The 22,150-nt window shown below is 38.4% G+C and overlaps 1 protein-coding gene and 1 long non-coding RNA gene across 3 annotated transcripts; both read right to left on the bottom strand.

Annotated features, from left to right (window-relative positions):
• Nucleotides 1-7,516: 7,516 nt before the first annotated feature.
• On the bottom strand, nt 7,517-15,858 carry LOC125654768 (uncharacterized). 2 transcript variants are annotated; one of them, XM_048884804.2, is made up of 5 exons: nt 15,712-15,858; nt 15,376-15,498; nt 15,155-15,245; nt 10,706-10,866; nt 7,517-8,304 (listed from the first exon to the last, which is right to left on the bottom strand). In XM_048884804.2, the coding sequence occupies exons 2-5, from the start codon at nt 15,422-15,424 to the stop codon at nt 7,976-7,978; spliced, it is 630 nt and encodes a 209-aa protein (XP_048740761.2). In that variant the 5' UTR covers nt 15,425-15,498; nt 15,712-15,858; the 3' UTR covers nt 7,517-7,975. The 2 variants fall into 2 exon arrangements, with proteins under 2 accessions (XP_048740761.2, XP_048740763.2); XM_048884806.2 differs by having other exon boundaries at nt 15,376-15,442; nt 15,712-15,850.
• A 2,565-nt stretch (nt 15,859-18,423) lies between these two features.
• LOC125657161 (uncharacterized) lies at nt 18,424-19,389 on the bottom strand. The gene is made up of 2 exons (XR_007363216.2): nt 19,245-19,389; nt 18,424-19,116 (listed from the first exon to the last, which is right to left on the bottom strand). It is a non-coding gene; the product is annotated as an uncharacterized LOC125657161 (long non-coding RNA).
• Nucleotides 19,390-22,150: the final 2,761 nt, after the last annotated feature.

Below are 22,150 nucleotides of genomic sequence, written 5' to 3'. Positions count from 1 at the left end.
GATCAGACAATCAAACATTGGGGTAGGTGGAAATCCAGTGCTTATGCCACTTACATTAGATTTCCCGAACATTAACTGCTGATTTTTCACTGGTTCACTCACAGTACTAACGTACCTCAAGTTTTCTAGGTGTAAAGAAAACCATATGGGTGATTGGCTCTTCCATTGTGTACTGGGCTGCACGCAGTGCCTTTAAACGTCCTGGAGGAAAACACTTGAACCTGCAACTCAACAACCTGTCCATAGAATGGTTCGGCACCAGGGGAATGAAATGGCAAGACTTCGACCCCTTGTTCGAAAGTAAACTAAAAACCAACCCCCTCCTGATTACTTAATTGTTCACCTCAGTTCCAATGACCTTAGGTTGGCCACTTCATTGGAGCTATTCCACTCCATCAAATGCTCATTCTTGCGATGCAAACTTTTAGCCCCCAACTTGTCTATTATATGGTCAGATATGTTACCACGTCTTTATTGGCATAATGCCAGTGACGCATCTAAAGTGGAGGCAGCTCGGAAGAATATCAATCGTAAGGTTAAACAGTTTATCAAACAAGAGGGAGGGTTTGTGATTCGTTACCTTTCCATTACATTTGCCGACAAGCAGCTGTTCAGGTTCGACGGAACTCATCTTAATGATTTGGGTAACTCTGCATTCCTCAATACCTTACAAGGGGGACTGGAAACCTTCCTGTTGTCCAAACACCACATTAAAGTTTACCCTGATGATCTCGAAATCCCAAAGTAAGTTAAACACACCCCCCCATCCTCTTGTGAGCCTGTCAATCTCTTAGGCAGCTTAATTTTTATACTTCTTCTAGATATCCTAATTTCACATAACGCTCTGTGGCAGGTGTGCTCGTATAGACAAGCACATTTGGCGGAATTCGGGGATTACCACAAATGAAAATTTCTCTCATGTCTGGCTCAAAACTCTGGAGAATCTATTTTCAGTACTGAGGAGGATTTGGGGCCACCTCAGTGGTACCTGTGGGACCGGCTTGACCCTTGCTGTACCAAGGGCAAGTCTTTGGGGTTTACCCCTGGGGGTCTTAACAATGACCAAGGTGTGTACCAGGGGAGACAGGATAGAGTTAGGGCCTGAGTCAGAACTGAAATTATCATCGTACGTGGCATTCACTCTTGTAAGGTGGTACCAAGAGGTCTGTTCCCACCACAGTTACCTGTGGGGGCGCTTTGCGCCAGTGTTAAAGGGAGGTAATCCCTGGGTGCTTAGTGATTCCCCGGGTTGACCGCAGGGATTGTATTTTCCTGTTAAATGGATTGTGCTAACACCTGCCACTAAATTGTATATTGTCTAATAAATCTGCTAAAATGTTGACTGCATTATGTATAATAAATCTGGGTTTAATTCAATTTTGTTAATCTTGTCTGCATCTTGGATTAATGCGCACATCAGTTCTTATAAAGAGAGCAACAATCCAACTGAAAAGGTCATCAAATCAATTTTGGATATGTTGAATTGAAGATGTCTTTAATTATATAGGCGCTTTCTTTAAACGAATTATCGCACGCATTATTTGAATTATATCATAATTCAATTGAAGACAACAATAGCTTAATTATTACGAGCATTGATTGAATTGGTGCGCACTACAATTCAATAGAGCAATGATTCAATTATTACGTGAATTTATTGAATTTATGCGCAGAATAATTGATTTATTGCTTTCTTCAATTGAATTGTAGCTCACATCAATTCATTTGTTGATATCATTTATTCATTTGAAGAGAGCAACAATTCATTTATAGAACTCATCAATTCAGCAGAATGATTAATAATATCAAAAATGCAAACAATAATTCAGAATTGAAGATGTTATTAATCATTTGAAGAGATATCCAATCGAATTTTTGCGTCATCAAATGAATTGATGATACACTTGTATCTTCAAATAATTAAAGAGATCTTCATTTATTTGAGTTTTTGTTAATTTGGCGATCTATACAAGAATACATGGATATAAACAAGCTGGAGAGGACCTCCCCCGAAAAAATGTATCCCCCAATATAACCTTACAAGATCGTTTGCTCGTAATTACGGGACGATTTTATTGCTACGCTGCATATAGTTTTTTGTAGTTATATGTAACATAACTCGGAATTATTGTGTCCTTTCTCGTAAGTATATTTTACATTTTTTCCCTGGACACTTTTTGTTTTGGTTTTCATACCTATTAATTCTCCCTGTAATAAAATATAACTATACACATTGCAACAAAAAGCAGTGTTTATTCTACATGCAGCATGTTGTACACATAACTACAGTAAAACACCAGAAAATACGTTGAAATTAGCATTGTCATTCAAACGCTGGTAGCTGTTTCGTCCCCAAACCCAAATACGGTCATTCTTCTTCAAATAAAGAATCAGGGTCTGGGCACTCTGAGGATAAGTTTTTGAGTTAGTAAACAATGTTGATATGGGTCGATAGTTTTTTACAATCTGCACGTACGTAGATCTCTTTGTTTCACTCATTGCTGTACACGATATGAGATATATACCATTGTATGGGACTTTAAAATGTCCGGTCCATGGATGATATGCGCCTCCTATATTGGTTATGACTCGGTCATAGCGTACAGCTTGGTGGTATCCGAGGGATGTATCCTTTGACAAGGTGGCAGTGAAAGCCACTCTTGGTTTTCCTGTCAGTTAGAAATATGATAAATATAGAAGTATTTCTAAAGTAGGGAAACGTTGGTCGCATGATATTTCATGCAAAAATGAAATATTACAGGAATTTCGTTCGAGTCACTTTTCCCATGAGCAAAACAAATAAATAAACAAATAAGTTAATAATCAAGGATTGAACACTGGTACCGTAAATCTAGATATTTTTGCGTCTATTTATTTTTGCGAATTTGAGTAAAAAGCCTATATATTTATCTTTGTTTTTCTTATTTTTGCGAATTTATGTAAAAACATTAAAAAACGTGTGAAACATTATTTTTGAGAAAAATATTTTTGCGAATCCAACTGACTCGCAAAAACGCTAAAATTTAATCGACAGCAAAAATAACAAGATTTACGGTATATCGATGCATTATGTTTTAAGAACGTCTCAGATATAATATCAAGACATAAGAAAAACTCACCATCTGCAACGATGATACAAAGAAGAAACGCTGTATATTTCACTTGCCACATTTTCCGTTGAACTCCTCAAACAATAATGGACACAACCACCATCAGTCGTTCTGAAATCTTGATTGGATTCTGGCAGTCGTCAAGTACCAACAAGCTGTCGCAGAATAATGTCAGTTTATACTCATAACGAAATATACAGCTGACTCGAACGAAAGTTTGAAAATGAAGGTAAACATTTATATTTTGAACAAATACTCTCTTAAACACGTGTTACATTAGAGTTGACTGTGTTTCCCATTTATAAATTATTTTTATCAAAACATTCATCTAGAGTCTTTTTATAAACTTCATGGCATAAAATTAAGAAATGTACATTGTTTTTTAAACAACCATTTACCTAACCATTGATTTAAAAGCAAAGTACATGTATACGATTTGTTAATCAATTTAATCAATTTCTTCTTATGTATCTGCGTGTTTATGATGGCTATTAATGAATGTTTTAAAGGGGAAACACCACACCATTATATGTGAAAATCATAGTAAAGATTTAAATCGTTGTAACATTTGTTCACAGTATATCTCAAATGAAAACGAAGGCACAGGTAATTAGCAAAATAGTGCGGATTTTAAAAACAAATCTTGTTTGTTTTTAAGTGTACGATTGACTCTCGTTTTTTCCTTGATCCAGTTGATGCTCCCTTTTAAAGTACCAGACCTCAAGGATACCAGTGAGTTTCTGTCTCTGTTGGCCAGACGCCAAGGGAAATTCCGTAAAGGTGGAATTCGTGACATCAACAAGGCAGACCAAATTGAACTTTCATTCATATGTCGATTCAATATATCTTTGTGAGCTCGAAATAAAAGACACCACAGAGTTGTCCACTTCTGTTTCATACTTAGATATTTTATTGAAAGTAGACATTAACGGCAAACTGACAACTCAACTGTATTACAAACGGGATGATTTCAGCTTCTCCATCGTCAACTTCCCATATTTATGTAGCAATATTCCATTATCACCCGCACATGATGTTTACATCTCTCAACTGATTTGATACGCAAGAGCTTGTTCTGAGTATAGTAAGTTTTTAAATCGAGGTAAGCTACTGACAAACAAATTGATAGTACAGGGGTTTCAACAGTCTCTATTAAAGTCAGCATTTAGCTAATTCTATGGTCGTTATAACGATCTAGTTCGTCAATACAACCTATCATTGGGTCAAATGCTGTCCGACGTGTTTCATACCGATTGTTAAGCCGTTCCTGGCACACTGATTTTGACTGCAGATAACTCCGTTTACCTGATCAAGATATAGGGTTCACGGCGGGTGTGACCGGTCGACAGGGGATGTTTACTCCTCCTAGACACCTGATCCAACCTCTGGTGTGTCCAGGGGTCCGTGTTTGCCCAACTATCTATTTTGTATTGCTTGTAGGAGTTATGAGGTTGATCGCTGTTCGTTATCTTCACCTTTCATGGTTAGTGCAATCTTTTGCAATTCAATTCAATTCATTTATCATGTCGCCTGATCATTCACCTTTCCTTGTGACATATTTGTTATATTTTTTTTTGGATTGTTTTGTACTTTACCAAGAATAGACAATGAAGTGCAGATCTAGCTTACAGTAAAAACTAAAACTGCGCAAATTCCATCTGAGATAGAGGGATCAAACATTGCTATCACAACCTCTCTTATCCTGATGAAAGTACTAATGACTATACAGGTTATTCCTTCCCGCGAATTTTATAGTTCAATAACATAAATGTTATCATAGTTCACATACATTGTAAAACGATTTTAAAGAAAGGTGAAGATAACGAATTCTTTCATTTAATAATACAAAATTAAGAGTTGGCTAAACATGGACCCCTGGGTAAGCATGTGCCTAGGAGGGGTGATCCTCTCCATTTGACCGATGGCATGATATGATGTGGTGCCTAGGAGTATGCATCCGCAGGTGTCGCCGCGTCACACCCGCCGTGAACCCTATATATCAATAGAGTGAACGGAGTAATACACAGTCAAATCCAATATGCAAATAATGACAAAACAACGGCTGTGAAACACTTCAGACAGCATTCGACCTAATGACAGGTTGTAATTGGATAATGTTGCTCAATAAGAATTTTCGAAATCGGAAGAGGTTTGACTGGCATGTTCACCTGTTTCATTTCATAGCAATGTTTGTGTGTTAAGTTTTGCTTTTACAATTCTTTCTATCTTTCAGATGGCAGAGTCAAGAAGACTGCTAAATATTAATTTTAAAGGTTTGAAAAACATTCGTTAGGTTCAAAGAAATAAGGTACTCTGGAATTCTCATTCTTCCCATTTTCCTTCTTAAACTGTTTACCATTGCTCATGATCAGGGAATTGGATAGTTTGCTATTCAAAAACGTGGCTCGAGTGCTCTACCAGTTCTTGCAAGTAAAAAACGTTCATTTCCAGAGCTTAAAGGATTATGAAATTATACTGCCAATTGCATTGACTGATAAATGCATTTTCTGTGTGGTAATTATATTCTCATTTCAATAAGATGTATAAGCATATCCTTCTGATTGTGTTAACGGTTGCTACACAAATATGGAAAGCTGACGTCATCTCGTTTGTCATAAAGGTGACGCGTTAATTTGCTGTCAATGCCTATTTTCATAGAATATCTAAATACGAAGCAGATGAAGAAGACTCTCGGTGGTGTCTTTATTTGAGTTCATTGGGATTTATCGAATGTATGAAGGTGAATAATGTTAATGGATAAAACTTCGTCGATGTACATGTATATATGAATGTAAGTTGAAGGCCATTATAAGAATTGTTTTCTTTTCATGTAGAAGGTTTTGGATACTTTCTTACTCCAAAGATCATAATCCCATACTATCAGAAGACCTACCTACAAAGACTGCCTAGATATTGTCAATGAGTAACTCTAGCATCTTTTCAAATGAGCTTCAGAGTACAGTACTTGTGTGTGAAATCAGAATATCGTTTAACAAAGTATTGTTTTGGATGACTGACATTTTCAAGCTCAAATCCTATTAAAGAAGTGACAGTCTATGATGTAAAAAACCTAGTCTTTAATCTATCGTGAATCATTACGGAGTAAAGTGTTGGAAAGTCGTACATATTTTGGAAAAGTTTTGTTATTTCCAAATTATAAACTCTTTGGAAATTATTTAATTTATTTCCCCCAATCAATGACCAATCCCTAGAGAAATTAGTATATTAATCCGAGGTTTCCTCTTGAAACACATTGATAAAAGTGACCCGTTCAAGTTTAAATACATTTACCTGGAACTACCCACTCTTTAACAAAACATTAATTTGAAGAAAAAAAGATTGTTTTTTCATCATTGCCCATTATGTAAACGATGGACAAGATACCTTTAGTTGGGGAAACGCCTCAATCTAGTCCATTCTGCGAAAGAAAAAAAATGATCAGTTCTCCCTCTCACTTTGAAGTGTTTGACATAGACACTTGTAATATTGATATTTTATTTGTTATTGTTATGCAATTTAAGACCGCTACATGTGTAAATATCTGTACCGGGATATGTCGCATTTGTCTGTCCAGTCCATTGGTAACAAGTTTGGAATTACGAAAGTCTGTCCCTCGTCGATCCACATTGTCTCATGTATACTATATTTTGGAAAATGGTGTCTTTAAAACACCTGTATTTTGGGTAGTAATTCTGCCGATGTAGATTATTTTTATTCATACTGTCGCGTCGGATAATCTGAGATTGCCTCTATGGAAATATGGATTCAAGCAGGGGTTTGTTAACGTAGTTTTGATAAAGTTTAGTCTAGTTGCTACATGTACAATCACATTTATACTTTTAACTTCCAAACAAGCAGGACTAAATCTACACTAAGTTTACAATAGTATTTACTCTGAAAATTATATGTTTTAGGAGGCGAATTATGACATGTCCTATTCATCAAATGGGCTGCTACACAATGCAATGAAATTGTTAGTACGTTTGTAGATATAGTATAGATTTAATTTTAGCTTTTCATATAGCTTTTACTATATTTAGCCTACTTATGCAATTTTTTCTTTGGACCCGAGATAGGGACAGGTCGTTCTGAAACTTTCTTTGGTTACCCACTTTCGCCCCTGCCTAGGATTGAACTCATGACTTGCGGAACCAAATCTCCTAGCAGCGTGTGACCAGCGCGCTAGGCAATGTAGGCAAATAAAAACTTGCTTTCTATGACGATGAAATTCTCTCCACGCTGTCACTCACTGCATGGTCATTGAGAATGGGAATTGAATACGGCAGTTAATTGACGTAAATCTAATAGAATGATACTTGCATTTGAAATATGGGGGGGGGGGGGGGGGTTTAGATTAGATTGCTTTGCATAAAATATTTCTTGCAAACACAACCATTGTCTAAAAATTTAGAAGATGAATTTATTTCATGAAAGAAAATGCCAATACACATACCATATTTTTGTGATATAGATGTGATCTTCTAATAGTTTAACGCTTTCACACATCACTCAACGAGTTTCAGTTAATAATATACTGTCGTACAACAAACAAGTCTGATTGGAAAAAGAAAGTAAAAAATCTGAAGAACTGCAGTCGTTGACCTTTAAAGCGTAGTGCATTCAATCAGTTAAGTAATTATAAAAATGTAAATTGAAAATATTCAGAGTTCATGTGTCTATCATATATTTATGATACACGACGAAAGGAAAATATAGAGTAGCTACATGTATACATACATGTAACATTAGAAAATAAAGTTTCATATGATATTTGAACAAGATAAAAAACGCTCAAGCGTATAAAAAAGAAGGTAAAATATGAGATATTTTTAACGGAGACAAAGTGCATAAATTAAACAGTTTGGTTAAATTGGTCGGCTGTACGGTGGTGGATGATCTTGTTTCTTCATTTGTTCCAATTGTGCTGCAGGTTGGGACATTTGTGTTGTTCCACCTGCGCCACATGTGACACACCCGGCTTGTGTCTGTCCATGCATTTGTATCTGTAGTGGCTGGTTTCCCGTGAGAAGTCCAGAATTTGTCATCATAGTACCTTGTGGGGGTATAGTTTGTCCAGCATTTGTTATCACAGTACCTTGTGGGTGAGTAGGTTGTCCAGAATTGGTTATCACAGTACCTTGTGGGGGTGTAGTTTGCATGATTCCTGACTGACCAGGGACTACGAGTAGTTGTTCTGATAAAGATAATGCTTACAGAATCATATGTAAAACAATGAATCAATACTCTTCTTTCATAGAACGTTATATCTATTTTTCACTCTATTGTTTAGCATTTCCTTCTGAGCGACTGTTCTTGTTAGAATATTAATTTATAGAATTAGCACACAGATATATAATTATGTTTCAGGAGTTTTTAAGTTTCAGAAATAGTTTGGATTTGACTAGCTGTCTCTGCAAATAATGTGGGAGTTGAATATATATATATATATATATATATATATATATATATATAATATATATATATATATATATATATATATATATATGTTGTGTATCACTGAAGAGACATTATTTGTCGAAATGCACATCCGGTGAATCAAAATTGGTACCGTATAAGTTTTACATACATACATACAGATATATATATATATATATATATATATATATATATACGACGCACTAAAATGACCAACGACACGAACAATCTCGTTGTTCGTGTCGTTGGTCATTTTAGTGCTTCGTATAATTTTTTGTATTTGACCTTTTATCCATGTTATGGATCCGACACTTTGAGGTATCGGGTGTTGTTGGAACTTTAGTGCTTATATATATATATATATAAGTGCACTAATGAGTCATAAGTGTGGTCGTTTTTAAATAAATTACCTGTTTACTTTCGTAATAATTGCATTCATTACACTTTACTGAACAGTGTAAGATTGATTGATTGATGTTTTCCGCCACACTCAACAATTTTTCAGTTATATCATGGCGCCCAATTTTTATTGGTGGAAGAGAGAACCCAGATACAATGTACCTGGGAAGAGACCACCGACCTTCTCAAAGTAAACTGGGAAACTTTGTCACTTACCGGCGCGAGCGGAATTCAAACCCGAGCCGACAGAGGTGAGAGGCCGTGTGATTTTGAGCGCGATGCTCTAACCACTCGGCCACGGAGGCCCCCGAACAGTGTAAGAGAACCGCCTTATGTGAATATGTTTCATGATAGGATGGAGCTTTTTATTGTATGCTGTGGTTCTCTCATGATAAAGTGGGTTTTGACGTTATATGGTTTGGTTATTTATGTTAATATGCCTTTCGATTTTATGTTGTGGTTCTTTCACGAAGAAGTGGTTTTTGTCGTTATATGCTGTGAATCACATGATAAGGTGGTACTTGTTTATCATATGCTGTGGTTCTTTCATGATAGGGTGGTGTTTTTTTAAGAAAAGGAGATGGTTTTGTTTTTACTGTATGCTGTCTTTCTTTCATGAAAAAGTGGTGCTTTTTCATTATATGCTGTGTTTCCTTTATGATAATGTGGTTTTTATTGCTCGGACACAGAAAACAATTTGGAGCATTTTGAAGAAAATATTTTTGAATGTCGGGGAACCACATTCATTGTTTACTTTTCGATATATAGCGGGTCCATACCTTACACATTGAGTTCTTAATATCATTATGTCAGTTTGGAATACATAGTCTCTATATGATGAACAGAAAACACACAATATCAGGACGGATTGTCTTCCTTCCTCTCTCTGCTAGCTCAAGTTATCAAAATATTTTGCAAAGTAGCTATTTTAAGTCTTCGCATGAGAGATAAAATGCAAGGAGTTCCGAAATATTAAGACCTTAACACAGCTGTTTCTTCATTAATGCACTGTATCATAAGAAAGCACCATCCTATTACAAAAAACTATAGCAGGAAAAAAATACCACCTTATCGAGAAAGAATCACAGCACATCATGACAAACATCACATTATTCAGGGGTCCATGCTTGCCAAAACTCCCTATTTTGTATTGATTATAGGAGTTATAAGATTGATCACTGTTCGTTATCATGAAAAAAATCATATAATGAAAGCACCACGTTATTCATGAAAGAACCACAGCACATCATGACAAGGCACCAACTTATCGTGAAAGAACCAGAGCATATCATGAAAAACACCACTTCATCATGTGGTTCACATCATATAATGAAAAACATCACCTTATCATGGAAGAAGTACAGCATGTAAGCCAAGGTACCATCCTATTAAGAAACCTACCTATATAAGGCACTTAATGGCTGTCCAAAGATATTGAAAGCAATCTACAGCCTTCACACAAAATTTAATGGCTTAAGAATTGCATGTAAAACACAACAGTACTATGTAAGACTGTGAGATATTATAGCGTTTCTATGTTTATATTATACATGTTAAAATCGTTTGTTTAGGTTTGGAAATGATACACATTACGTAATTCTGGAATGAAATAAAATGAATTGAGTTATCAAAAGTGCATAATTTTCAAAATTTATGTCAACGAAGGGTGCCCTGGGGATGTGTTTTGTGTTAATCTTCATGAACAATCAAGTTAACCATTAATATGTGTTGTTAAAATCAAAACAAAGTATCACCCATACCTGAAGGAATATATCCAACATTTGTCAGAGTTTGGTGTGTTGCTCTACTGTTGTTTGATCGACTCTGTTTACTTTTACAGAGGATAAATACAAACAATGAAACCAGAAGTCCTACGCCAGTCACACCGCCATACGAAATTCCAAAAACGTCAGGAATAGACCTAAAACCACAACGAAAATGAATCAATATGCATTCACATGTTCACGACATTCTTATGTAGAAAAGATGGGGTCACGTGTATGGTTGTAATAAATCTACTATGTTTATTTGTAATGTAATAGTGACAAAGGAATTAACATTCTTCCCGTGCATAACATCTACATAAGCAGAACACACATTAAAGAAAACGTGCATGGTTTTTCTATCTAGAGTATATCATATCGTGGCTATAATGCGTATTTGAATGTGGCAAATGACAATTGATGAAATCGTCACTATAAAACATAAACAAGAGGTTCATGGGCCACAATGCTCACCTGAAATAACATTGACCCTGATGCTCTTCATTACATTGTATTGCTTATAGGAGTTATGAGATTGATCAATGTTCGTTATCTTCACCTTTCATGTTTAGAACAGGTTTTTAACCCTTCTCCCATTATTTTGAACCCATGTTATGACCTCCATCTTAGCCCCACATGTTCATGAACAAATTTGAATCCACATAGCATGAGAATGTATGAATAATAATATTACTACCATGGTCTTGCTGCTGTGATCTGAAAAAATATTCTTTGAAATATTTTCTGTCTATCTACGTGTACTATGTAAAATGTTATCCCAGATTCCAGTCACAGGGTCCATGATTTAAAACAAAACACCCAGAAATGAAAAAAAAAATCTTAAGTAAACACAGCTACTTGAAAATGTTTGTATATTGATATGATAAATGTATAGTGTGTTCGTGTGACTCTTGAAATGAATGTTTTAAAATTTCCTTCATATACTAACACCACAATATCCTCAAGGTCCATAATTTGATCAAATATAAATCCTTACTACAATGAAATGCTTACATATTGACATGATTAATTATAGACAGTTTTTCATATTAAGAAGATTTAAAAACATTTTCATATACATGTATATTCAAATATATTGTGGCCCGAACTTACCTACCTGGACAGGGTGCAAGCAAACTGCAATCGGTACTACCTAAAGATGATTGCAAACCACTCACCAGAAGATTTTCAATTCCCCCCATATTTCCATTTAAAACTTGAAATCCGTATTGTATACTAAACATACCCCTGGGACATTGATTAATGAAACTTTAATCTGCACTATTCGGAGATTATTGCATATTGATATGGAAAATCCTGATTTTAGTTTTTTTTCTCTTACATATAGTTACAAATGTATATAAATTTTTGATCCGTTATTGAGGGCCCATCCGACCAACCCTCCCCTTCATGCTTCATAGAGACTTGAATTTTGAACAAACAATGGTCCTGCTGTTTTTGAGAAGAATCTGAAAACAAATATTTCCCCATATACTACCCGGTAAACATTGGATCCCTTTGTAACATCACCCTACCCTTCAGGGCCATGATTTGAGCATTACACGAGAATGTCTACTTATCAAAATGACTAATCATTGTCTATCGGTTCATGAGAAGAACGTCTTCATATGAGTGAAATATTCTTGACGTTAAAATATACAATCAATCATGAAAAGATTTTTACAATATAATCCCATGGAAAACTTTATTCCCATATAGTGGCCCTGGGAGACCACACATTGAAGAAATATGAATCTGCATTTTCTGACGATAGTTCTAAATATAACTTATCATGGCCTGTTGCTCTTGAGAAAAAAAATGTTCCCGATATATTTCCTTAAACTTAAAGTTTGACCCCATCCTACCTCTGAATGGTCATCATTTGAACAAACTTTAATCTGCATTATTGCATAGTAATATGACTAACCATGGTCCTGCTGTTCTTGAAAAATATTTCCTATATATCGCCATGAAAAATCTAATTCCCTAGTAGCCCCATTCTACCCCTGGGGCCGTAAATTGGATAAACTAGAATCCTCATCATGTCAAGACGCTCCCACAGAAGTTTCATCTTGTCTGACCAAGTGGTTTTTGACATGATCTTTAAATGAACCCAACCTATCTTTTTGTTTTTTCTTGATTATCTACCCTTGGAAGAAAAGATGATCCTTCTTTTGAAGCAAATTGAATTTGCTTTAGCCAAGAATGCTCTGTGACAAGTTTAGTTGAAATTTGATCGATAGTTCTGTAGAAGAGAGCGATATTAACAGCTGTGAAGGAGAAACTTCAAACTTACTGTGCGACTACATATGCCAGAAGTGATGTTAATCAAATGTGGATTCTAAGAAATTCTAAAGAACTTTTAGTAAACTTGAAATCGCAGAATTTTTCCCAAATCAATAACATTAAAACCTATGACTTTTCAACACTATACACGACCATTCCTCACAATAAATTAAAGACTAGACTTTTTGACATCATAGACAGTTGCTTCTTCAACAAAAATGGAAAACGGACATATTCATATCTAGTGATCAGTCATTCAAAAACATACTTTGTTAAACACCACTCTGATTCCACGCACAAGTACTCTGAAGTTGAAATAAAAAATATGCCAGAATTCCTCATTGACAATATCTTCGTGGTCTTTGGTGATCAGGTCTTCCAACAGTCTGTTGGAATTCCCATGGGCACGAATTGTGCTCCCTTGTTAGCTGACCTGTTTTTATATTCATATGAAGCAGAATTTATTAAAAAACTTCTACGTGAGAAGAAAAAATCTCTCGCTGTGGCCTTCAATTCGACTTTTAAATATATCGATGACGTTTTGTCTATTAACAATGATAACTTTCATTCATATGTCGATTTGATATATCCCTGTGAGCTCGAAATAAAGGACACCACAGAGTCGTCCACTTCTGATTCATACTTAGATATTTTATTGAAAGTAGACATTAACGGCAAACTGACAACTCAACTGTATGACAAACGGGATGATTTCAGCTTCTCCATCGTCAACTTCCCATATTTATGTAGCAATATTCCATTATCACCTGCATATGGTGTTTATATATCTCAACTGATTCGATATGCAAGAGCTTGTTCTGGGTATAGTCAGTTTTTAAATCGAGGTAAGCTACTGACAAACAAGTTGATGGTACAGGGATTTCAACAGTCTCGATTGAAGTCAGCATTTCGCAAATTCTATGGTCGTCATAACGATCTACTTCGTCAGTACAACCTCGCATTGGATCAAATGCTGTCTGACGTGTTTCATACCGATTGTTAAGCCGTTCTTGGCACACTGTTTTTCACTGCGGATAACACCGTTTACCTGATCAGGATATAGGGCTCACGGCGGGTGTGACCGGTCAACAGGGGATGCTTACTCCTCCTAGGCACCTGATCCCACCTCTGGTGTGTCCAGGGGTCCGTGTTTGCCCAACTATCTATTTTGTATTGCTTGTAGGAGTTATGAGATTGATCACTGTTCGTTATCTTCACCTTGCATTGTGAAAAGACGACGATGACGCTGACAGACAACGGACTCGCAATATCACTTCACCCTTCGGTCCAAGAGAGCTAAAATACCTGGTTATCTGGAAATTACGACACCTTGCACATTCCTAAAATGATTACCATGGTACGTAATATATTTCGATTTTAGGGATGTACATGTAAACATAAAATAGTTTGAGTGTAATCCTGTTTAACTATTGATCATCCTAAGAATTTTCTCGAAACGAATATTAAAAAACCCAAGAACTATATACTCCTCCTAGGCACCTGAGCCCATCTCTGGTGTGTCCAGGGGTCCGTGTTTGCCCACCTCTCTATTTTGTATTGCTTGTAGGAGTTATGAGATTGATCACTGTTCGTTATCTTCACCTTTCATACATACAATTAAAGGGACTGGTTCACGATTTTTGATAAAAATATTTTTTTATTTCTGATGTTAAACATTAGAAATATAACTCATTTAATGTTGACAGACAAAATTTTGACCTTCTGAATGCATGAATGAAAGCAATATTTTAGCCTTAAATATGTGTTATGTAAACAAAGACTCGAGTCTTTTTATGTAAACAAAGAAACAAGTGAACTATTGATTCTGTAATATAATGCATCTTAATTTTGCATAGTCACAATTTTTAACTTTTAGATGATACATTTCACCCCAAAAAATGCTTGAAAAATGAAATATATAATAATACTTTGATCGATATCCATTTCTTTTGAAAATTCCGTAAACAATAACATATCGCAATCTTTGTTTACAAAACAAATAATAAACTCTATAAAATGAGCTTCTGTGATAATGTATAACCTTAATTTTCATGTGAAATCTTTCAAACACATTAGACAGTAGATTTTGATCATTAAAAGTGAAAATTTTGGGTAAAATCGTGAATCGGTCCCTTTAATACTAGGTCATGCTTCACTTACGATCTGTAAACACATGTGTACGTGTAGCTTCCATAACCTGTCGTATAACAGTATCGACGAGACTCGCAGATCAGAGGAAGACCAAACAGGGCTGTAACATGGATTGGATAGGAATCACAAGGTGTACATGTAATCATGTCAAACTATAACTACCCCACACCAAGAAATAAACAGTTCTATCACAAAAATATAAATGGTACCGTCGAAATAGTTAGACTTACCAACGCAAAATGTCCTCAAAATTTTATATTCCATTGTATGCATCGGCATATTCTAAACATCCGGAATCTAGACGAAATTTCAAAGGAGTGGAGCGGATTAAATCACCAGGAAGACGAAATGAGCTGATAAGAAGGTAATACAAAATAAGCTAGACATTGATCAATGATAGGCTTTAAATAAGTATTGCCTCATCAGTAAGAAAATGGATCGGGTTAGGTTTCGTTTTCATTTCTCGGAAACGCAGCTATTTGGTAGTTTTATAAAACGAATTCGATTAAGATTGTAAATAGTTTACACATTTATCAAATCAACAATTTGAATAACAATTTACTGACCACGTGATGAACACCTGGTGTTTTACTGTGATAGAAACTGATTTTCTTAAAACAACCGCCGAGCGTGCAGAACGGTGATGACTAGATGGTATCCCTCAAAAGCAGGTGACCCACGAGTTACTTGCCCCTGATCATATATGGAAAGATAAGTCGTACGTCGAATAATATTTCGTAAAGAAATGTGTTTACGATGAGGAAGGCAAAGAAAATTCTTGGGATTTTTTTTTACTAATTAAGATTACTAATTAAACCCTAAATAGCTGAACTATTAAAAATGTAAGAAATAAATAAAGCAATGAACGCAATATGGAGAGAAATACGATTTGATAGAAAGTGTACAGAGTATTATTTAATTAACATAATTAATCAAACCCTAATTCTCTCAGATGTTAAAACAGTAAGAAATTTGATATAAAAAACTGTAAGGGGCGAGATCAAAAGATTGATTTCAGATAAAAATCTAAATTCAAATAGTTAGGGGGAGGAGGGGGGGGTGGTGTTAAAACTTCTGTAAGTTTCTCTCATCCGACATCGATTACACATTAGTCGAAAAAGGAGAAAGACAAGTGACTGTTAAAACTACATGACGATATTACATTTTAATGAACATTTGATAGTTTTAATCTACACTTTCATTTGTGAATAAACAGAAGATAGGGTATACAGAGTTATTTATACTTGTTTGTTCTTACTTGTTAATCGATTATAGTTTAAACACTCATCATATCTAGCGGTGGTCAAAGTAACATATCTTTAGAAATTATTTTTGAAAGTACAGAAGGGTATTTTTGATCAAAAGTTAATCATAGAAATTATTTTAATTACCCCCTCCCCCTCATTCAGTACACAAAATCAACTCAAAACTTTCATTCAACATTATAACTCACTAAAAAGACCATTCCTCAAAACCTGCTTTTGGACATCGAGTTAATTATTAAGACCAAACTAACTCAAGATCCAGGGCGATATAAACACCTACTTTTGAGGGATACCAGATAAGCTTTGCCACACAGCGAGGCCTATGCTAGCCCTGCCTTTCAGGGATACCAAGTTACTTAATAGGGCTCAACTAGACCAGGTTCCCGGGCGATCTAAACACCTACTTTTGAGGGATACCAGATACGTTTTACCACCCAGCGAACCCTATGCTAGACCTGCCTTTCAGGGATACCAAGTTAGTTATCAAGGCTCAACTAGCCCGGGTTCCCGGGCCCTAAAATCACCTACTTTTGAGGGATACCAGATAAGCTTTACCACCCAGCGAGCCCTATGCTAGACTACCTTTCAGGGATACCGAGTTAATTATCAAGGCTCAACTAGCCCGAGTTCCTGGGCCCTTAAAATCACATACTTTTGAGGGATACCAGATAAGCTTTACCAGCCAGCGAGCCCTATGCTAGACCTGCCTTTCAGGGATACCAAGTTGATTTATAGGGCTAACTAGCCCGGGTTCCCGGGCGATCCAAACACCTACTTTTGAGGGATACCAGATAAGCTTTACCAGCCAGCGAGCCCTATGCTAGACCTGCCTTTCAGGGATACCGAGTTAATTATCAAGGCTCAACTAGCCCGGGTTCCTAGGCCCTAAAGTCACCTACTTTTGAGGGATACCAGATAAGCTTTACCACCCAGCGAGATCTATGCTAGAACTGCCTTTCAGGGATACCGAGTTAATTATCAAGGCTCAACTGGCCCGGGTTCCCGGGCCCTAAAATCACCTACTTTTGAGGGATACCAGATAAGCTTTACCACCCAGCGAGCCCTATGCCAGACCTTCCCTTTCAGGGATACCAAGTTCATTAATAGGGCTCAACTAGCCCGTGTTCCCGGGTGATCTAAACACCTACTTTTGAGGGATACCAGATAAGCTTTGCCACCCAGTGAGCCCTATGCTAGACCTGCCTTTCAGGGATACCGAGTTAATTATCAAGGCTCAACTAGCCCGGGTTCCCGGGCCCTAAAGTCACCTACTTTTGAGGGATACCAGATAAGCTTTACCACCCAGCGAGATCTATGCTAGACCTGCCTTTCAGGGATACCGAGTTAATTATCAAGGCTCAACTAGCCCGGGTTCCCGGGCCCTAAAATCACCTACTTTTGAGGGATACCAGATAAGCTTTACCACCCAGCGAGCCCTATGCCAGACCTTCCCTCTCAGGGATACCAAGTTCATTAATAGGGCTCAACTAGCCCGTGTTCCCGGGCGATCTAAATACCTACTTTTGAGGGATACCAGATAAGCTTTGCCACCCAGCGAAACCTATGCTAGACCTGCCTTTCAGGGATACCGAGTTAATTATCAAGGCTCAACTAGCCCGGGTTCCCGGGCCCTAAAATCACCTACTTTTGAGGGATACCAGATAAGCTTTACCAGCCAGCGAGCCCTATGCCAGACCTGCCTTTCAGGGATACTAAGTTCATTAATAGGGCTCAACTAGCCCGGCTTCCTGGGCGATTTAAACACCCACTTTTGAGGGATACCAGATAAGCTTTACCACCCAGCGAGCCCTATGCTAACGAGGCTGGTCTGAGGGGTATACCCAACTTACCCTATAATAATGTCTAAGTATAAAAGTATTTCCTGTTTTGGGTTAATAGTATGTTTTTCTTTATCCTTGGATTTTTACCCTGGTTTGAGGGGCAATGGTTGATAACTGTAATGAAGTTCTTTTGGATTTTGTGTAGGCAATAGAGAAAATGATAAATCGTAGAATAAATAAAAAGAAAATTTATTTAGCTATAAGATAAGAAATATAGAGATGTTTGAAAAACAAAGAAATCACACTTTCACCTTCACACATCCATACTCTCTCACCGAGAAAGAAAATATAAATTGGTATAAATAAACCTGGCAATATTGACAATCAATATAACGTATAACTGTCAAGACAATTCAATAGTTAATACAACAAATATGTCATTCCAGGCTGAAAATGTAACTGGTAATAAATTTATTACAAAAATGGTTCAAATAGTAGCAAATTCCGCTAACTACAGAAAAAGTTAAACAGTAGTAAATTACGTTTTGTATATACAACATTTCTCAAATTCCTTTTTGATAAAATGTTAATTTACTGAAACTCAATATGAAAGTTTGGCTACTCAGCACAATTCAATTTAACGCCACGTCACACTTGGCATAACCAGGCCTCCATACAGCTCGAACAGCCCCTCCGCTTCCAGTCCCGGACTCATAGGTCTCTCACTGAACAACGATACTGGGTAACGCCGACTTCAAACCAATGGCAACACTAGGCTCACAAAATAATTGCCAAGTCCACCACGTGGAACACCCATGTACATACAGCACTGTCTCACGTGTTCTGATTCCCACACCGAGCACCTGCTGAAATGCTGAGAGTACTGACTGATATGGCCCAGATAGCTTCTTAAATCCCCTCTGCACTGTAATAGCAATAACTTAACCTAAAACCTATACACAAAGTGACTTGGGTAACAACAAAATAGAAAACACAATACACGAGAAAATTAACCCGAAACCTCGCAAATATTTTCACACAAAAATAGCTTACCGGCTGGAGAAAACCTATGCCCACACAGTAAAATGTTTGTCTCTCTGGCTACCCATTACCCAGACTAACTTCTGGAATTCGCCAAGAAAAGACCCCTGCTGGACAGCATGAAAACGTGGCCGCACGTTTGACAAACAGCCGCTACTCTGACTGACCAAACCGGTATGATAAAAATAGCCTTATCGACCAACACTCACACTACGGAAACACCTTACAAACATAAACAACTATTTACAGACAAAACCACAAAAACTAACAAAATGAAAATTAACTTCATCACAATAACATACCCTCCCAAAATTGCAGCCCGATCCCCCAACTTTTTTTGAAATTTTTTATAAGCCAAAACTGGCCCTAAAATCTCATATCGGTGGCCAGTTCGAGCCTTTTTTTCAACCCCCACCCCGGGTGCTAAGCGCTCCCGTCAGAGATTTTTTCTGGGTGGGGTAATAAAGAGTGGACCCTGCCCTACGGATCTGGCAAGTTTCGCGCCTGAAATCAGCCTGGAAAGGGGATAGGATGATGTTTTACTAAGGTAGCCACTTGCCCTTAAAGTACAGGGCTCGCCCTAAAAGGGTTTTTTCAGGGTTGTGCCCATTTAGAAAAGGGGGTTAGACCCCTTCTTTCGACCCCAAATGACCCCCAACATTTCAGGTCGGCTCCTAAAAGGATATTACAGAAGAAGTCAAAGGCGACGGGTGACACTCCAGTTACTTCCCGGAGGCCTTGGGGGTGGTCTTGGCCCCTAGCCCCTATTTTCAACCATGGGGCAATAGAGTGGGGCCAGGTCATGTTTGGGTGCAAAGGGGTCTTCAGCAGCCCCAAAGACTTAGGCTCAGTGAAGAATCAAAGTCGCCGACTCGCCTCAAAAGGGTGGGGCTAGGGTTGGGGTCAGAAGGACCCTTTGCCCTTGACCCAGGCCCCTGATTTTTGGGGCCTGAATTGCACAATCCTTTCTAGGTAAAGGGCAACAAGATCCGTCTTTCAAAAATGGCCCATATTCGCCATTTTGGCCATTGGGGGACTTCAATCCTGACCCCATATCTCCGATACCCTGTACGACTCGAAGCTGTTCTTTTAGTATCTCAAAGGGGAGGTTTGGGGTCCCATCTCACGTGAATATCGATTCCCTAGCACTAAGGCTTCTAGGACTTCTGGCCCTTCAAAAAAGTGGAAAAAAGTGAAAAAATCGACTTGGGCCCCACTTGACCCCTGATTTCAAGAGGCCAAATTTCTCCCATGGGAGTCGAGGGCGGTCCCTTAAGAGGTCCTTCGAGAAAATTGGAACCCTCCAACCCACTCGACCTTAGGGTAACGACTCTTAGAAAAAAGGTCGAAAATGGAAAACATGGGGTCCATTGGGGAGTTGTTGTCACCAAACTTTTTAAGGAAAAACAATGCCTTTCTAGGATTGGGTAAAGCATAAATGGGGCTCAAAAGGGGCTAAAACTCAGTCTCCTCGCACGCTCAATTTTAGAGTTACGTCCCCTAAAATATGACCCAAAATTCGAAGGTCACCATATGGGTTCTTCGACCCCAAAGGGCCAACAGACCCCATGAGGGGCGACTCCCATCCCTATTAAGGGTCCTCCGGTAATTTGAGCTCTCTAGTCCCATTAGTTCCGGACCCTCGAAAAAATTATTTTGAGGTGATGACCGGGAAGGGACAAAATTCCGACTTTTCAAAAAAGGGGCTCACTGGCCCCGGACTGGTTGGGATCGCGTCCCCGAAGGGCACTTCAGCTCATACTAGACCCAGAAGCCCCAACACCCCCCAAAAAAGTTATTCAAAAAAGATCACTCGTGCGAACAATGCTTGCATGGGGCAAATTGGCCTAATGGCGTCCGAAGTGCACCCCATGGAAGGGGTCTCGAACCGATTGGGGGTCCCTTGCCCCATCTGTTCCAGAGCACTAAACCTTAAAAGAAAAGGAGTACTCCCCATGGGATTCCCGATGACCGGAGGGGCCATGTCACCCCATGTGGATTTCGGATCGCCCCTTCCGAGGGCCCCATTTTCGAATTGGGGACCCTTTGCCCCACTTCTATCAGGTAGCCATTTTGGCCCTAAAACAATTTTCCAGGACCCAGTAGTCGTTTCTGCCCTCAAAGTAGCCAAGTAGCCCTTTAAAAATCACTCCTCTTTCCAGCAAGCACGGTGACCATACCTCGGGACCTAGGGACCCCATTTTCCGCACAGGAACTCCCAGAGAGGAGCTCTGTTGACCCCTAGAAGGGCAACTCCCAACAAGGGTCAAAAGTGGATTGGGGTCACCCCTTAAGAAGGTTGTGGTCAGGGTGGGTATTTAGCCCCCTAGCCCCAACACGGCCCCATGGGGCCACACAGTGGGGCCCAACATTTCTCGCACAGAAAGGGGTCTGGTCTGGCCCCATCCAGTAGGTCTCAGTCCTGACTATAAAGATGTTTGCCCCGTCCCTGATGGCTCTGGGACCCCACAGGGTTCGAGATCGCCCCCTTCCAAGAACCCTCTCCCAAATTGGGGTATCCTAGCCTCATCGACCCCGGACCAACAGGTCTTCCACTAGAGGGTGATCACTCAGGAAAATCCTGCCCCAGGGGGGCAAACTGGACCCATGGGGCATCAAGGAGCCCCATCCAAGGTCCTTGCCCCAATTTCAGTTCCGTAGCCCCTTCCACTCCGGAGCTACAAAATTTGCAAAAGGGTCTAAAAGGGCAAAAGGGGCTCTTTTGGAGGGTTCATATCTCGGGACCCGAAGTACTTGGGGACCCAATTTGTTGGGGCCCCCCGACCCCTCGAGGGGTTCTCTTACGATCCATGGAAAGGCAGGTCCCTAAAGGGGCCCACAATAGTTTGGGGCCACCCTCTTAAAAGTGTCATGTTAGGTAATATTTATGGCCCTTAGCCACAAATGGACCCCAAGTG

This window comes from Ostrea edulis, chromosome 7, assembly GCF_947568905.1.
Source record: "Ostrea edulis chromosome 7, xbOstEdul1.1, whole genome shotgun sequence".
Classification (NCBI taxonomy): domain Eukaryota; kingdom Metazoa; phylum Mollusca; class Bivalvia; order Ostreida; family Ostreidae; genus Ostrea; species Ostrea edulis.
The sequence above is the reverse complement of the archived record's forward strand: the minus strand, read 5'-3'. Positions and strand labels throughout refer to the sequence as shown.